This window comes from Wolffia australiana, chromosome 20, assembly GCF_029677425.1.
Source record: "Wolffia australiana isolate 7733 chromosome 20, ASM2967742v1".
In the NCBI taxonomy this organism is placed as follows: Eukaryota; Viridiplantae; Streptophyta; class Magnoliopsida; order Alismatales; family Araceae; genus Wolffia; species Wolffia australiana.
In genome coordinates this window covers 3,529,629-3,548,181 of record NC_135854.1, presented here as the reverse complement: position 1 = coordinate 3,548,181, position 18,553 = coordinate 3,529,629, and the positions used below count along the sequence as shown (strand labels likewise).

General features: G+C 38.1%; 1 protein-coding gene across 2 annotated transcripts; it reads left to right on the top strand.

The window, feature by feature from the left end:
* Nucleotides 1-5,478: 5,478 nt before the first annotated feature.
* On the top strand, nucleotides 5,479-16,240 carry SEC (Tetratricopeptide repeat (TPR)-like superfamily protein). 2 transcript variants are annotated; one of them, XM_078591428.1, is made up of 28 exons: nucleotides 5,479-5,892; nucleotides 6,333-6,478; nucleotides 6,555-6,653; nucleotides 6,725-6,775; nucleotides 7,331-7,447; nucleotides 7,524-7,580; nucleotides 8,541-8,660; nucleotides 8,822-8,884; nucleotides 8,979-9,057; nucleotides 9,548-9,657; nucleotides 9,740-9,793; nucleotides 9,877-9,944; nucleotides 10,016-10,118; nucleotides 10,204-10,406; nucleotides 10,499-10,595; nucleotides 11,094-11,165; nucleotides 11,267-11,343; nucleotides 11,419-11,532; nucleotides 11,617-11,689; nucleotides 11,764-11,931; nucleotides 12,014-12,124; nucleotides 12,201-12,287; nucleotides 12,352-12,479; nucleotides 12,571-12,653; nucleotides 13,098-13,203; nucleotides 13,780-13,926; nucleotides 14,534-14,654; nucleotides 15,906-16,240. In XM_078591428.1, exons 1-28 carry the CDS (start codon nucleotides 5,700-5,702, stop codon nucleotides 16,017-16,019), a joined length of 2,961 nt encoding a protein of 986 aa, XP_078447554.1. In that variant the 5' UTR covers nucleotides 5,479-5,699; the 3' UTR covers nucleotides 16,020-16,240. The 2 variants fall into 2 exon arrangements, with proteins under 2 accessions (XP_078447554.1, XP_078447553.1); XM_078591427.1 differs by having other exon boundaries at nucleotides 5,480-5,892; nucleotides 11,605-11,689.
* The last annotated feature ends 2,313 nt before the right edge of the window (nucleotides 16,241-18,553 follow it).

Here is an 18,553-nt window from a genome sequence, read left to right as displayed (position 1 = left end):
TCCAACACCCGCGCTGATACCATCGCACACGGTTTATATAGGCGTCCCCGTGCTCGACGCCGCAAACTGGATGTTGCATGCCCAACACTATCCATGGGGCCATTGAGCGCCCGCAGCCACCTCGGTGTTCTTTGTGCACCACTGCCTTAGTCTCCTGATGGGAAGTCTCCCGGCCAAGGCCCCGCGCCCCGCACACGTAGTGTGCACATCGTGCACGCGCCATCCCCACATCTCACCGGTGCACGCGCCGCACAACGCCTGCCTGTTTCTCTCGCATGACACCCATGCCTCTAGTGTTACTTCAAAATGAGAAGGGTTAGGTTCAATAGAGAAGGGATCTAAGGTTAGCCTCTTGCCATACATTGAGTTTTCTCCAAAACATTTAGTCAGTTTAATTATCTTCTCCATCCATAACCTTCACCCATCATCTTCATCCATCACCATCATTCATCCACCTCTGTCGTCATCCATTATCATCCATTCTCATCGGTTTCACGTCTTCTCTAACACCATGAAGATCTCGTCCCCTACCTCTATCTTTCCCATTTAAGTCAACATACATTACTACCTCTTTACTTTACTCACCATCCTATCTCACTACCACCACCTTCATCATCGTATTCACTACTTACCACACCGCTGTCATGTCTCCATCACCACCTTGTCTTGTTTCTTCATCTTTCTTTATCTTAAAACCTAATTAATAAAACCTTAATTAGTAATTTCTCATCTTACCACTCACTCCCATCTCGTCTCACAACCTCATTTCACACTATCACCTACATCGACCTTCATCCTCTTGTCTTACTCAACATTTCATTACCATATATGCTATACATAACCCTTCTCATATTTGATACTTCACCCAATTAAGAGTGTGCTTTCCCTAAGATCCATTCCCTGAGCATATGACACTTACTCTTTAGTAGCTAACTAAATTATTTACGAGTATATGCTTATAAATTTAGTTGATTAAACTCTATTTATCAAAGACGTACTTTCAGCCCTAATTTTGGATTTATCAATCGACTAACTTATGGAACATGTTTGCCATCAGTTGTCGTGTTTGTTAAGTCCATCATCCACTTGACACTCATACGACAACTTAGGGTATGGTCAATTGTCAAACTCTAATTGGTCATCCGAGTTAGTACAAATGCATTCAGAAATAATCGGAGAACTCTTCTCTGTATTTCACTGCCTTGGCCAAGAACTTCATTGCATCATCATCCTTGAGCTTTCTCTTCATATACTGATGGTGGATGATCCCATATTGACCACTCAATTATCTTCGTGAACTTCTTGATGTTATTGAATATTCAAAGAGTGGTATAGATCAATTAGTGAGATATTTCCACTAAACATCACCCACAATCTATCCTTGGTATCCCTACACTACTGGTAATGGGAAACCATGTCATCATATCTGGATACTTCGATGTCCTTCTTGAGTATCCATCAAATAAGAATATTTAGAACTTAGTGTACTCTTTTCACTAAAGAGCACCCATTACCTATCCTTAGAGTCTCCATACTAATGGTTACTTGACCATCCATACTCAACATATGAGTGAGGCTAGATTGTGTTATTATATCCGGATACTTTAATGTCCTTCTCAAGTATCCTTCAAATAATAATATTTATAACACATACTTCAATACTAGTAATATATATATATTCATTATAAGCAACACACGTGCACTATAATGAATATTTTTTATTAATGAACGTGAAATGAGATATGAAATGTGTGATTGGCTTGTCGGCTATATATATTTCCATCAAGAGAGAGAGAGGAGAATAGAAATTTTAAGCATCGACTGTTCCATCCCTCATAACTCTCTTTATCTTAAATTAGGAGGAGTACTTGTTGTGGTCTGATATGGACGGTCAATTTTGAGATATTTAGTAACATGGCGTATATCTTGTTTACTTGTAAATGCATAATAAGATCAAAATTAGATGGTACCAGATGATGTAAATTATGAATCCAGATATTCATATGGGCACCCATAGTTATTGTCTTATTCACTCAAAAGTATATGATTTATTGTTATAATTAGGTATGGCACATAAGATATTTCGATGTGTTTTTTCGTATTGATTACACTTTGCCGACCTCTTAGATAGATAGGAATCGATCCCATAATGGTTCTCGCCAGTGCATGCATATTTTAGTTATCATAGTGAATTATGCATTTAATTCTCTATAAATTTAATAAGTATAAAAATAAGTGTACAACAAAATAGAAGATGCGAGTTACTTTATGTCTGTATAAATAAAAAAGTATGTACATATCTCCTCTCATACGAAGGCAGGACAAGCCCATCTTGAACACTCAATCATCTTCGTGAACTTCTTCATGCACTTGAACTAATACCATTCAGAATCCTATGATTAGGGACTCATATCTCATATTCAAAGTACAACTTTAGACCACTCAATCTATCTCATATTCAGGTCTAAAGACCACTTACACAACCGTGACGTAAATCAACTTGACTGACAATTTGGTATAGTACCATTCATAAATTTGTGCAGAACAATCTAGTTAACTATTTCCACTAAATAATACCCCCAATCTATCCTTAGTGTCCCCACACTTATGGTTATGGGACCGGCCATGCTCATCATATGAGTGACGCTAAATAGTGTTATTCTATCTAGATACTTCGATGTCCTTCTTGAGTATCCGTCAAATCGGAATATTTCGAACACAATCGTAAAGACTAGTGATCTCTATATTACAATCTCATCATAATTCACCAGGTTCAATCATATATTCGTGGACTTCATTATAAGAATCAAAGATGAAGTATAATAAATATGTTCTATTAATGAACATCGAACAAGATATGGAATGTGTGATTGGCTTGCCGACCACATATATTTCCATCAGAAGTGGGGTTCACACAATTCATTATCAATACATCTTTGACTATATAGTACTTCAACCATTTGATTTTCATGTTTGTTCCATTAGAATACTAGATACCCCTCGCTACTTGGAAATCATCAACACATTGTCTAAAATCACAATTTTTACCATTTAAAACATGCTTGTGATCTTCTCTAGGAGACAAACTACTAAACATATGCTCTTATGTTAAAATTTTAATGAACTTTCCAAACTTGGAGTTATAGTATTATTGAGGTTCATGAACTTTTTTTAGCTCCCAACATAAATTGGTGCATGAAGTTATAAAAATTATGAAAATCCGTAGACTAACTTCACCCTAATATGGACCTTAATGTATAAAAAATGATTAAGCTCAAAAATAAAATAGTAATAACAAAGCAAAGACGTAGTTCTTCTTTTCATGTACCTTCTCATGTTTTTATTATTCCTTAGCCTCCTAGTGATTTTCTTTAACTAAAAAGTTGAATTCTGAGAAAGATTAAGACATAAGCGAACACAATAAAATCAGAAGCATTTTGTTCATTAAATTATTATTCTATGGATCAGGATGGGTCGATGAAGGGGTTAAGCTTTCACATGTTTCATACTTCGTAAATTTACTTTGAATCTTTAAATTATTGGGTTAGTAATAAAACATCACCATATTAAAAAACACATGAGATAAAATAAAAGCCCCATCTCATCTAGATAATAATTTTCCAATAAACACTTGAAGTCGAGTTAAAAAGCAAAAGTTTCTGATTTTTAACAAAAAAATATTCTCATTTTGTTATCATGGAAAATGTTAATTTTGGATTTTCATATACTAGAATTCTCATAAACTTCATTTGAAACTTTATCTAATTCATTTCCATTTTTATCTAATCTTATATGAGACAAAACTAAAAATTAAGATAAAAGATAGAAAGAAAAAGTAAAGAGAAAAGGTACTAAATACAATAGAAATTAATAAATAAAATTATTATAAATATAATAAATAAAAACAATAAAATAAATGAAACAAATACAATAAATATAATAAAAATAAATAATATACTTAATATAAAATAAATATAAGAAATAAAATAAAAATAAAATAAATATCATAGAATAAAATTTAAACAAAGTAAAATTAAATAATAAAAATAAAAATAATAATTTTAAAAGATAAATAAAATTATAAAAATATTAGATAATAAATAACATTATATAATAAATAAAAATATAACTGAAGAGGAAAAAAATTAAAGAGTAAAAAATTCAAATAAATATACATATATAAAAATAAAAGCAAAGGATGAAGAATAAGAGTAAGAATAAGAATAAAAGTAAGTGTGGAATAAAAATAACTATCAAATTAAGAATAAAAATAAAATTAAGAATACGATAAAGAATAAAGTAAAAAATTCAAACAAAACTGAGAATAAATGTAATAAAAGTAAAATAAGAAATAAGAATTAAAGTATGATTTACAATATGAATGAAGTAATTAGAATGAAGATAAAGTGAGACTAAAAATAAGAGAGAAAGTAAGAATACAAATAAGGATGAAAGTAAGAATAAAGTAAACATATAAATAAGAGGAAAGGTAAAATAAAATAAGAATAAAATAAAAAAAAATAGCATAAAAGTTAAGTACGAAAACCAGAAAAAATAAGACTGAGTCTAAAAATAAAAATAAAACATAAAACTAAAAGCTAAAAAAGTCAAAATAATAATAATAATAATTCTGGGACGAGATCTTAGTTAAAACCCAGCAAGTAGAGTCTCGTCTAACTGCAGATCCCACAAGAGGGATGGTCCAGATCATTTCTGAAATGGAAAGAGAAAGCAGGAATAAAAATAAGAATGAAAGTAAAACTATTAATAATAAAAGGTAAAATATAAATAGCATAAAAGTAAAGAAAAAAATGAGAAACAAGATTAGGAATAAACTTCAAAATAAAACTAAATTAAAAGCTAAAAAAATCAACAAAATAACAATGGTTCTCGGATGAGATCTTTGGTTATAACCCAGCAAGGAGAGTCTCATCTGACCGCAGATCCCACAACAGGGACGGTCCAGATCATTTCGGAGACGGAGAGAGAATGCAACAATAAAAAAAAGAATGAAAGTAAGAGTATTAATAATAAAAGGTAAAATATAAATAGCAAAGAAGTAAAGAGAAAAAATGAGAAAGAAGATTAGAAATAAACATGAAAATAGAACTAAATTGAAAGCTAAAAAAAGGCAAAAAAATAATAATGGTTCTTGGGCGAGATCTTAGTTAAAACCCAGCAAGGAGAGTCTCATGTGACCGCAGATCCCACATGAGGGACGGTCCAGATCATTTCGGAGAGGGAGAGAGAATGCAACACTAAAAATAAGAATAAAGTAAGAGTATTAATAATAAAAGGTAAAATATAAATAGCATAAAAATAAAGAAAAGAATGAGAAAGAAGAATAGGAATAAAAATAGCATTTAAAACTAAAAACTAAAAAAATCGAGGAAGAAAAAAATAAATACGGGCCCAGATCTTACATCGAAAAAGAAATAACGCTTAGTCCAACTGTCACATTAAATACCCCGCCGTGAAACAGTTCAATCATCAGTTCATCATCATATCATCAGTTCATCTTCTTCTTCATCCTCTAGGGTTTGGTCCGATTCGCTCGCTAATCTCCATCAATCCGTGAATCAATCAGTCAATTGATCGATCGGCAAGCCAACGGCAGAACGATGATCGCGGGGATGTTCGATTCGTGGCGCCAATTACAGATTTTCTCCGGCGGTGAGTAGGGGAAGAAGACGGTCGGGATGTTGCTGGCTGTGAAGAATGAGGGCAAGGAGCCTTTGGGAGTTGCGCCGGTGTTTGCGCGGGGGGGATTCGAAGTCGAGGATCCGGCTTTGTTCCTCGTCCAGCAGCTGAAGCCTCCGCAACTTGTGCAGTCGCCGATCGATTTTGTGCACTTGGATTTCAAGCCCGTTCCCGCGGCCAAACCACCTGAAGGTCTAATGGTGTTCTTTAATCTTATTCTAGCATGTTTTTCTAACGATTTGAATCATTTTGTTTTTACGTTTTGGGGATTTTTTCTTTTATGAATTGGCCAAACAACCAGAAGGTCTAATGGTGTTCTGTAATCTTATTCTGGCATGATTTTCCAACCGTTTGAATCATTTTTTTTCTACGTTTTGGGGATTTTTTCTTTTAAGACTCGGCCAAATCACCAGAAGGTCTAATGGTGTTCTGTAATCTTATTCTAGCATGTTTTTGCTAACCATTTGAGTCATATTTCTTTACGTTTTTGGGTTTTTTTTTGAGGAATCGGCTTGAATTAAGCTCCATGTGTTAATCTTTTTCGTTTAGGTTTTTGTTGCGAGGTTTTAGGGATTTTTTACGCATTGCCTTGAATAATTCTTCATGCATTAATCTTTCTCGTCGTATTACAGTTGATGATGACACCCATTTGGCGCTTGCACATCGTAGTTACAAGGCTGGAGATTATCAGACAGCTTTGCAACACTGCAATGCTATTTATGAGAAAAATCCGCGTCGTACTGATAATCTTCTCCTTCTTGGCGCCGTGTACTTTCAGGTGCTTTCGATTGCCATTTAAACGTTTATTAGTCAAATTATCATGTATTCTGAGAAATTTTATGCTTTTTTGAAAGTTGCATGATTTCGATATGTGCATTGCGAAAAACAAAGAAGCAATTGCCGTCGACCCAAAATTTGCCGAGTGCTATGGAAATATGGCCAATGCATGGAAGGTAACTTCATGAAATTTCTTCCTCGGCCACCAATGTGATTCTTAGCGTTATTTTTATTTTTTATTTTTCAGGAGAAGGGCGATGTTGATCTGGCAATCCACTTCTACCTGATCGCCGTTCAGGTGCGTATTTTTCTTGTTATTTTCTTCGACTGTTCCAAGAACTTATTTTCTTTTTAATATATATCTCAACTCTGAGAGAGAAGGGGAATATAGAAGAGAAGGAAGGGGGGAGGCAGCGCTAGAACACAATTTTGGACTCGCAATGGAACACTTTTGTTCTATAATGTTGCGCGAAAAACCCTACTATAACATGAATGACTATTCTCCCCGGTTGTCTGACAATATTTTTTGTATAATTCTTCTACCTCTTCTGGACTCGTTTTTCCTTACTATTATTCCACTCTAACATTTAATAGGCAGTTAAGACAGTACAATGTCATCTGAAACACTGAATGACTATTCTCCTACCCCCCTCTGACAATTTCTGTAGTACAATTCGATATCTGTCTTGTGGACTCATAATCACACTCTTCCGTTCCACTCTACCTCCCTCGAATAAGCTGATAGGATCTTGCAATTTTGCTATGAACACCCTTCTAGAACACTTAATGACCATTCTGAACCTGTTGTCTACGAAAATCCACTGAATTTTTCTATTTCTCTCTCATATTGCAGATTAGACCTAGTTTTTGTGATGCATGGTCTAATTTGGGAAGTGCATACATGCGTAAGGGAAGGCTGAATGAGGCAGCTGAATGTTGCCGTCAAGCTCTTGCATTGAATCCCAGACTGGTGAGCACATCTGTCTCCTTCTTCTGTTCAAAAAATAATATGTGGGACTAATAATTATTTTGCTTTTTTACTCCAGGTCGATGCTCATAGCAACCTTGGGAATCTGATGAAGGCTCGGGGTTTACCGCATGAAGTAAGTTCATCCGTGGTTTCCTGATTCAATGGCGTTTTTTAAATTTTTATTCAGAATCCCTCCCAAGAAGTTGGAAACTGGGATTTCATGAGTCCGAATAAAATTATCCCTCTGAGTCATTCGGGCCAAAAGTTTTTGATAGAATCTGGAGAGAGAATCTATACAGGGTCAAGGTATTGTAGAGGAAGGTAGGGTATAGAGTGAAGAAGAGGAGGAAGAAGATGATCAAGAATTTGCAGAAGACAGAAAGTCTGACTTCCTGTCATGCTAGATACAGCCCTCGGATCCAAAAACAACATTTGTACATGCATGAAGGGTTAGTCAGAGGTAATGAACTGTTTCATATGAAATCGAGAAAGGGAAATAAATATTTCCCACTGTGAGAGATAAATGGACCTTCTAGATGCCCTATTGGGCTTTCCCTTCTGAGTCTATTGTGAGACTTTGTACATGCATGGATGCTTAGGCTGAAGTACAGAACCGTTTCATTCGAAATCAAGAAATGCATGAAAGGAAAATAGATATTTCGCATTCTGAGAGCTGAGTGGACCTGCTAGATGCCTTATTGGCCTTTCCTTTATTTTCCTCTGTGAGACGCTGACAGTATTATACTATCCTCATGGTCCCTCTGAATTTGTTACATCAGATAGCTTTTTCCCAGGCTTCAAGTTTATACATTAGTAGTTGCTTTGTCTCTGGAAAGTAACTATCGGTGGCTCTTCTTTCCTCAATAGGAATCTATATTTTTTGAAGAAATTCATCATAGGAATTTATACATTTTGCTATATAGGTTGTGTTATGTCATTGGGCAAGAATCCTTCAGCATCGCATCGGTCCCCGTCCTCTATTTATTTCTGTTTGATAATATTTGCGCGGTGCTCACTGCTGTATTATCTGACAGAGGGGATTAAGTTTCGTGGTTTCTACGTTTAATTTAGTGATGTCTTTGAATTAATACAGGCTTACAATTGCTATGTTGAGGCACTGCGCCTGCAGCCTACTTTTGCGATTGCTTGGTCCAATCTTGCTGGGCTATTTATGGAGGCCGGAGATCTCAGCAGAGCAGTTTTGTATTACAGGGTAAAGCGATAAATTCTTTAATTTGCCAAAGTTTTTTGTTTTTTCTTATGCTGTATTAATCTACCTTGAGTTTGAACTTAAAATGGTGTAAATATTCTTTCTTACATACTCAATTTAGTTTGACCTTTTATAGATTTATAATTATATTTCTTAATTTACAGGAAGCTTTGAAATACAAACCAAATTTTCCTGACGCGTACCTTAATCTCGGAAATGTTTACAAGGTAAGCCTTCATGATCTGGGGCAATGAGGTGACATCAACTGCCAGAACCGGTTTCTGGGGTTTGCGATACAGATCTTTCTTTTGCCATTTCCAGGCAATGGGGATGGTTCCAGAGGCTATTATGTGCTATCAGCGTTCTCTCCAGGGTCGCCCTGACTACTCGATTGCCTATGGTGAGTCTTTCTGGTGATGGTTTTGAGGTTCACTGTAACTCAATAATGAGATGGTGATTATGGGTTTTCATCACCCTCGCCATTTATCCCTGCCAGGATGATGATGACTAGTTGTCATACTATCATCGTACTGTAGACTCCACTTTATATCTCTCTCTATCTTCCTCATTTCTGTCTAGGCTCTTTTGCAAGAGTGGCATCTCTGTCTCTCTCTATACCTCCCTCTTCTATGAGTCTCGGTTCTCTCCCATCTTTCTATCTCTCTTTCTATCAATTTTTTGTCCACTCTTCATCCAAACTTTTCATGTTGTTTTCATTTGAAAATCATCATTGTCGCACATGCTTGTGACGATGACGACTTTTCTGGATGATCATGATGATGCCAATATCATCCTGGGACGCCAAACCCTGGTATCAGGATAGGAGAGGAATAATATAGTTTTCAATTCTAGATATTTGCCAATCATTTTAAAAGTAAGTGCTTTTTCAGGAAACCTAGCCAGTATATTCTATGAACAAGGTCAAATAGATCTGGCCATCCATCACTACAAGGAAGCCATAGCTTGCGATTCAGGCTTTGTTGAGGCTTATAATAACCTGGTTGGTGCGGTTTCCTGATCACTGTTGTAATGTATAGCTCACGTGTATGTATTGAAAAAGCTATTCTCCTGAAAATACCCAGGGAAATGCACTGAAGGATTCAGGCCGAGTTGAAGAAGCGCTCAGCTGTTACAGGGTAGGTCCAAATTTATGACCATGGTTGTAATACTTTCATTTGTGTTCTTTCTTGTTCTTGATTAGTTCATTTGTTTCATGAAGTCATGTCTGGCTCTACAACCAACCCATCCACAAGCGCTCACTAACCTCGGAAATGTTTACATGGAATGGTATCCTCTCATCACATGAAAAGTTTGGGCTCATTAACGTGTCATCTATATTGACTTATTAAGGTCTACAGGAACATGATGAGCTCTGCATTTTCTTGCTACAAGGCGACTTTAAGTGTGACAACAGGATTATCTGCTCCCTTTAATAACCTAGCTACTATTTATAAGCAACAGGTTATAGTTGCCATTGATCTTCTTCATTCTGATTCGTTTTAAATCCTTGTCAATCTTCTTAATCAGTTGAAGTATCACGGGACAGGGGAATTATGCTGAAGCTATAGGTTGCTACAATGAGGTCCTTCGTGTAGATCCTCTTTCTGCTGATGGGCTGGTAAATAGAGGCAATACTTTGAAAGAAATGGGAAGAGTCAGTGAGGCTATTCACGATTACATCAGAGCAGTAGCCCTTCGACCCAATATGGCTGAGGCCCATGCCAATCTGGCTTCAGCGTACAAGGATAGGTACCGTGCTCTCTGTACCTTGATGTCCTAAATATTGATTTTTTTCTCGGTTTTTCGTACTTATTGAGGATATTTTTTCTTACTTTTTGCAGCGGACATGTGGAGGCTGCAATTAAGAGCTACAAGCAGGCACTGCTATTACGCTCTGACTTTCCTGAAGCCACCTGCAATCTTCTCCACACATTGCAGGTATTGTTTGCCATCACAGGACATACTCTTCATTGTTGTCCAGAAATCATCATCGTCACTACTGCATGTGACAAAGACTTGTGATTTTTTTCATCGTCATCCTCGTCACAAACTAATGATGATGATGACTGTTCTATTATTGAAGTTGACAAAGATGATGACGATTGGACATTGTCATCTCATCAACTTGTCATCTCGAACGAAAGACGAAAAGCTCACAGTGACAGGGTGGAGTGGATTTTATCCCTCCATCATCATTGTCATCGTTGTGCCAGCGTCGTATCCGCAAATGATCTATATAATTGTCATCATGGCATGGATCAATGCCAATTTGTTGTCATCTTCTCCTCATCGTCATTGAGGATGCGCACCACTAGTTGCAGATGATTGTAGATCTCACATGGGCTGAAAAATGTTGGTTGCAGTGGATTTCAAAATGTTTTAAATTGAGATTGAATGCATCATAAAGAAAAATATAATTTGTATCAAATCATGCAGTGTGTTTGTGACTGGGATAACCGAGATGCAATGTTCCGTGAAGTCGAGGGGATCATCAAAAGGCAGATAAAGGTGCCTGAAGGAGTCAAAAGACTCTTTGAACGTCACTTATCTCACCCACAACCTCTCTCTTTCTCTCTCCATTCTTTTATTGTTCGTGGAATTTGATGCAGATGTCAATGCTTCCAAGTGTGCAACCATTCCACGCCATCGCCTATCCTATTGATCCAGTGCTGGCTTTGGATATCAGGTGGGTGTTTCTTTTTCCATCTGGCTCTCCTTGACTGTTTTCTCCCGTCTAAAGTCACCTTCTTTGGCATTGTAGCCGAAAATACGCTGCACATGCGTGTTTAATTGCCTCTCGCTTTGCCCTTCCTCCATTCGCTCACCCTCCTCGCATTCCTGTGAAGAGTGGAGGAAGCAGTCGTCTCAGAGTGGGGTTAGCCCTAATCTCTCTCTCTCTCTCACTCTCTCTCTCTCTTCGATGTCCCTGATTTTTAAACGCTTGCAGGTATGTTAGCAGCGACTTTGGAAACCACCCTCTTTCACATCTCATGGGCTCTGTGTTCGGCATGCACAATAGAGAGAACATTGAGGTGTTGCAGATCGATTTATAAATTTATCTTTATCTCTCTTTTGAATGTCTATCTTTTATCTCTTTCTCTTGCAGGTGTTCTGCTATGCTTTGAGTCCTAATGATGGCACTGAATGGAGGCTGCGGATACAGTCTGAGGCTGAACACTTCATTGACGTGAGCCCGATGACATCCGATGCCATTGCAAAGATCATCAACGAGGACAAGATACAGATCCTCATCAATCTCAATGGCTACACAAAGGTGACGAGTGATGGCAGCTCTATCTGACTTCCAAGTTGGACCAAAGTAAGATAACCTCTTTTTCATTCTTTGGGTATTAAAGGGCGCCAGGAACGAGATCTTCGCCATGCAGCCAGCGCCTATCCAGGTCTCTTACATGGGCTTCCCAGGGACCACTGGCGCGCTGTATATTGACTATGTGGTGACTGACGAGGTAGGCTCTTTTTCCCTTTCCGAGTCAACTCCTTTTTCAAAAAAAGACAGCAAACAATGGGTTAAATGATCTGCAGTTTGTATCTCCTCTGCAATATGCCCACATGTACTCAGAGAAATTGGTGCATCTCCCGCACTGCTACTTTGTCAATGATTATAGACAGGTATTGGTTTATGTCTGACCCTCAAATCTAGGAAAGAAATAACTTTTTCTTCTTTCAATCTCAGAAAAGCTTAGAGGTTCTGGATTCTGCGTGCCCTCATAAGCGATCAGACTATGGTTTGCCGGAGAATAAGTTCATATTTGCATGTTTCAACCAGCTCTACAAGATGGATCCAGAGATCTTCGACACTTGGTTGGTGTCTTCCTTCTTTCTGTCAGATATTAAACTTTTTTGTATGCTGACATTTTTCTTGTTTTTACTGGGTCTTCTTTGGATCTTACAGGTGTAACATCCTCAAGCGCATTCCGAACAGTGCTCTTTGGCTTCTTAGGTTTCCAGCTGCTGGGGAGATGCGATTGCGTGCCTGTAAGTAAAGCTTTTGAGATTCAGTCCTCAGATTGAATTTTTGGGGGGGGGGGGTTGAGAGATCAGATGTTGAGCCTTTGAATTTAAATAGATTCAGGATGATCAGAGATGGTAACGTGGGTTAGGGTGTATTTATTGTTCGTCAGATGGACTGACGAGTGAGCTTGATCAAGTCTTCAGTTGACAAGCAACTTGATCCAGCATAGATCCTTCAAACAAAACTTGATCCAGCATAGATCCTTCAAAAAAAAAACTTGATCCAGTGTAGAACACTGGATTGATCGATACTCTTTTGTTAAATTGGGGATGATCAAATGCGTTATCTGTTTTAGGTTTCAGAATAATTTACTGATCCTTGGATGGAGAACAGAGTGATGAATTAGATCTAGCCCTACGAGCAACTTGATCTGATACTAACCATTGATTGATCATCTTTTGCCTCAGACGCAGCAGCACAGGGATTGAGGCCTGATCGAATTATCTTCACTGATGTCGCCATGAAGAACGAACACATTCGGCGCAGTGCCCTCGCAGATCTCTTTCTGGACACGTCAGTACTTCCCTCTCCATCTTCCACCTGATCTCCATCTCTGAGTATCTCTGTCATCCTGTTCTTTTTCACCATCTTCCTCTCAATCTCTTCTCAAACCTTTCTGGCTTCATCATCTTCTATCTACCTTTTGTTGAATCTTATCCACAAACTTCTTTGTCTTAGTCATCTATCTTATCATTCTCTTCAAATTTATTCTCAAACCTTGCTTTATTCGTTCTCCTCTCCATCTATTTTTTAATAATGTTCTTATCCCTATTTTACACTCTATCTTTATCCCTATGTTTGGATGAATGATAACAATGTCATAAAACGATGGATAACAATTCCTATTAAGAATTTTCTTGATGATCTTCCGCTCGTCATTCTTGACGCTGAACTCTACTTCCTCATCATCTTTTCTCCATTTGTTGCGCAAATCTTCTTCTCAAATCTCAGTTTGTTCCTCTCACCGAAATCTTCTCTTTAAAACCTCATTTCCCCTCCATCCTCTTTTGATATTCTCCCAATTTTCTTCTCAGTTTTCCTCCTCGACGTCTCAAACCTTGTATTTGTGATCATCTTCTCTACGTCCAGGCCGCTGTGCAACGGCCACACTACAGGCACAGATGTGCTCTGGGCGGGGCTGCCAATGGTGACGCTTCCCCTCGAGAAAATGGCCACCCGCGTCGCCGGTTCCCTCTGCCTTGCCACCGGTCTTGGCGATGAAATGATAGTCCATAGGTACAATTCTTCCCTCTCTCTCCCTTTCCCCTCCTCCCCTCTCTTTTTTCTACGTTTTTTTATCTCTCTTCTGGTTTTCTGAGCTTGGTTGGGGTTGGAGTTTGAGAGAGCAGTAGTGCCAGTGGGGATTTCTTCTCCTCTCTTTTTTTCTCTTTCTATCTTCTAGATTTCTGAGTTTGGTGGGAGCTTAAGCATAAAAGAGTGGTTTTTTTTATTTTTGGAAAAGTTATGTTGTTCTTTTTCTTCTTTCCGTTCTCTCTCTTTCTCCCTCTCGCTCTCCTTCTTTTCATTTGCTTCTGGTTTTCTGAACTTAGTTTTGGGAAAGGGGGTGAAGAATGTATGAAGAATGGGTGCCGCTGCCAGGGAATTCTTCTTCTTCTTCTTCTTCTTCTTCTTCTTCTCTCTCTCTCTCTCTGTCTCTCTTTCTCTCTCTTCTGGTTTTCTGAACTTGGTGAGAGTTGAAGATGAAAGAGGAAAGAGTGGTGGTGATGCTGGACGATTATCGTTTTTGTTCTTATCCTTCTTTCTTTCTTTATTTCTCTCTCTCTCTCTCTATCTTTGTCTCTTTCTCTCTCTACTAATTTTATTTGCTTGGTGGGGGTTGAAGCATGAAAGAGTACGAGGAAAGAGCGGTGGTGCTGGCAGAGAACCCCAGCAGGCTGCGGTCACTGCGGCGACGGCTCGAGGCCGCCCGCCTGAGCTGCCCGCTTTTTGATACTGCTCGATGGGTACGATTTACTTTTTCTCCTTCAATCTATATCTACTTATCTATCTATTTCACTACATCATGATAACCATTCATATCAATCTCTACAATCATGATAACAATCATGTATTTATCTGCTCTACCATCAGACCTAGGTATCTATGTTTCTTGTCTTTCCATCCATCCAGCTATCTATGTACAGCTGTATTCCTTCATCCATCTAGATGATCATATTTGTCCCTCTATTTTCATTCTCTTTCTACGGCCTTATATCTGTGCATCTGCATTTTCATATCCGTGTCATTTGTCTGCCATCATTTTCTTTATAATATGAAACCCATCCTTCTACTCATCATATCCATCTATCTGTCCACCACCGGCCATGACATCTAACTCAATTATCGTACCCATCTTTATTGCAACATATCCTTTGGATCATCATATCTTTCTACCCATCTCCAACATTTTATCTATTCGTCCATCTACCATCATATAATGTACTCCATCGACAAGCCCTTTTTCCTATATAGTGCATGGACGCGGATGGGACGATTTTTTCGTCCCAGGACGAAAAAATCGTCTCGTCCAAGGATGCGGACGAATCTTGGGACGGAAATTCGTCCCGGGGACCACCGGACGGGACGGTTTTGTCCCGTGGGACGAAAAAACCGTCCGTGCCGAGGTCTTGAACGATAGACAGACGAATCTGGACGGAAAACCGCCGGATTCACATCCAACGGTTGAGATGTTGCCACGTGGCCTCGCAATGACAATTTGCATCGAAGTCCCTGTATTTTATGTGTGTAAAAATAGACGCCACTCAGAAATAATTGTACCTATATCCCTTTGTGTTCTATCTCCTCAGTAAATCCCTAAAAAACTTGAAAAAATCCATATTAATATATTAAAAATATAAAATGAGTTTTTTTCGTCCGGGACAAATTTCGGAATAAAAATTTGTCCCGGGAGGACAGGACGGGACGCCTGGCATGACTGGATGGGACGGTTTTTTTATCGTTGGACGAAAAACCGTCCCGTCCGTCCCTGAACTTTGGACGTCGGACGGGACAAAATTCGTCCTGTCCCGTCCATCATCCACATCCGGGACGATCCGGAACTATATTTACCTATCATTAACATCATCATCATATGGACCACTCATGTCCATCCATCTACCATCATATCTATCTACTACATGATCATCCATCTGTCGTCATCATCATCATACACGTCTATATATATATATATCTATCATGAAAATGGCGATGGCCAGGTGCGGAACTTGGAGAGAGCTTATATGAGAATGTGGAGGGTCCACTGCAGAGGGGCTTCGCCGCAAGCATTCAAGGTGGCGGAAGACGACGCCGAGTTCCCCTGGGACCGATGACGACGACTGAGGCCAGGTTTGGTTTATGCTTACTGATGGTCCGGGGTTGTCCATAGGGATATGGGATCCTGTGGAGTTTTAGAGAGAGAGATGAAAATAGATCTGGGATGAGTATGTGAATGGAAGGGGGGAAGCTCTGATTAGAGAGCTGGGAGGAGGATCCAGTTGATAGACGTGTAGGCTGAGTTTAATTTATGGATACATCTAGTGAGAGAATTTTAGAGAGAGAGATAGAAGCAGATGCAGGATGGGTTTGTAAAATGGTAGTGTTGGCACTGAGCTTAGGGTATAGAGGCGGATTCGGTAGGAAGAGAGATGCAGTCTGAGGTATATGATTTATATGTACAATCTAAAGAGAATGTAAAGTTATAGGTTCTTGTGGGGTTTTAGAGAGAGATATGTAACAGATGTGAGATGATTATGCGAATGGAAGTAGAGAGAAGGGCATGGTGTGTTGCTGTGTTGGGGTATTAGAGTTATACAAATCTGGGGAGAGATGGATAGGTTTCCAGAGAGATATCAAGGCATATGTGGGATGGTTTATAAAATAGTAGTGGCTGGCAGTAAGAGATGCAGGTTGATATCTCAGGTATGTGAATATATATATGTATTTTTTGAGAGTTTTAGTTGCATAGGTTCCTGTGGAATTCTAGAGAGAGATGGAAAAGGTGTAGAGAGAAGGATTCCATAGGAAGATAGATTAAGAGATATTAACTCATGCAGATTTTTAGAGATGGAAATGTGAGAGTGAAAGATATTTGAGTAGTAGGTGGTGGAAATGATGCAAGGGTAGAGAGAAGGAGATATAGAGGCTGAAATTTTAGGTAAATACTATATAAACTTAGACTGATATATAGATGAAGATATAAGTTTCTGCATGACTTGGCAGAGAGTGAGAAACATCAGAGATTACAGAGGAATGTGCCTAAAATATTAGATCGGTTTATAGATAGAGAGATAGAAAGATATAAATAGAGAGATATATCGATAGAAATATTTGGAGAGAGTGATATATCTAAAAGATATATATATATATATATATGTATATATATATATAGAAAGTTGGAGAGGTAGAAAACGAGAGATAGATAGATAGAAGTTGGAATGATAGAAAACGAGAGAGATGGATAGAAAGTTGGAATGATAGAAAACGAGAGAGATAGATAGAAAGTTGGAATGATAGAAAACGAGAGAGATAGATAGAAAGAAAGGTGGAGAGAGAAAACGAGAGAGATAAATAGAAAGGAAGATGGATAGAGTAAACGGGAATAATTAATAGATAGAAAGATGGAGAGATAGAAAGAGGGAGAGAGAGGTTGGTAGATCGAAAAAGAGAGACAGAAAGCGGGAGATAGATGGAAAAGAGACTAAAGTAAGAGAGACTGATAGATCGAGAGAGAGAGAGAGAGAGAGATGGTAGATCGAAAGAGTGAGAGAGAAAGCACGTGATAGATCGAAAGAGAAATAGAGAGCAAGGGAGATAGATAGAAAGAGAACCAGATAGATCGAACGAGATAGAGATTGAAAGCCAGAGAGATAGATAGAAAAAGAGAGACTGATAGATCGAGAGAGAGAGAGATGGTAGATCGAAAGAGAGAGAGATCGATAGATCGAAAGAGTGAGAGAGAAAGCACGTGATAGATCGAAAGAGAAATAGAGAGCAAGGGAGATAGATAGAAAGAGAAACAGATAGATCGAACGAGATAGAGATTGAAAGCCAGAGAGATAGATAGAAAGAGAATTGATTGAAAGTGAGCGAGGTAGACAGAAAGAGAGAAAGCGAGAGGGATAGATGGAGAGAGATTGGCCGAAAGAGAGAAAGAGATAGAAAGAAAGAGAGAGAGATAGAAAGAAAGATAGAGATAGAAAGAAAGATAGAGATAGAAAGAAAGAGAGAGATAGAAAGAAAGATAGAGATAGAAAGAAAGAGAGAGATAGAAAGAAAGATAGAGATAGAAAGAAAGAGAGAGATAGAAAGAAAGAGAGAGATAGAAAGAAAGAGAGAGATAGAAAGAAAGAGAGAGATAGAAAGAAAGATAGACATAGAAAGAAAGAGAGAGATAGAAAGAAAGAGAGAGATAGAAAGAAAGATAGAGATAGAAAGAAAGAGAGAGATAGAAAGAAAGAGAGAGATAGAAAGAAAGAGAGAGATAGAAAGAAAGATAGAGATAGAAAGAAAGAGAGAGATAGAAAGAAAGAGAGAGATAGAAAGAAAGAGAGAGATAGAAAGAAAGATAGAGATAGAAAGAAAGAGAGAGAGATAGAAAGAAAAAGAGAGAGAAAGAGAGACTGATAGATCGAAAGAAAGAGAGATAGAAAGAGAGAGGCTGAAGAAAGAGAGAGATAGAGAGAAAAAGAGGGACTGATAGATAGAAAGAGAGAGACTGATAGATTGAAAGAGAGAGAGATAGAAAGAAAGAAAGAGATGGATGGAAAGAGAGAAAGGGATAGAAAGAAAGATAAAGATAACAAGAAAGAGAGAGCTAGAAAGATAGAGACTGAAGAAAGAGAGAGACTGATAGAACGAAAGAGAG

Excerpts from the sequence above, each read along its gene's own strand:
- SEC (XM_078591427.1), top strand. The coding sequence starts at position 5,700 with ATGTTGCTGGCTGTGAAGAATGAGGGCAAGGAGCCTTTGGGAGTTGCG. Across the intron at positions 5,893-6,332 it reads CGCGGCCAAACCACCTGAAG|TTGATGATGACACCCATTTG; the intron begins GTCTAATGGTGT and ends GTCGTATTACAG. Across the intron at positions 8,885-8,978 it reads ATCTCGGAAATGTTTACAAG|GCAATGGGGATGGTTCCAGA; the intron begins GTAAGCCTTCAT and ends TGCCATTTCCAG.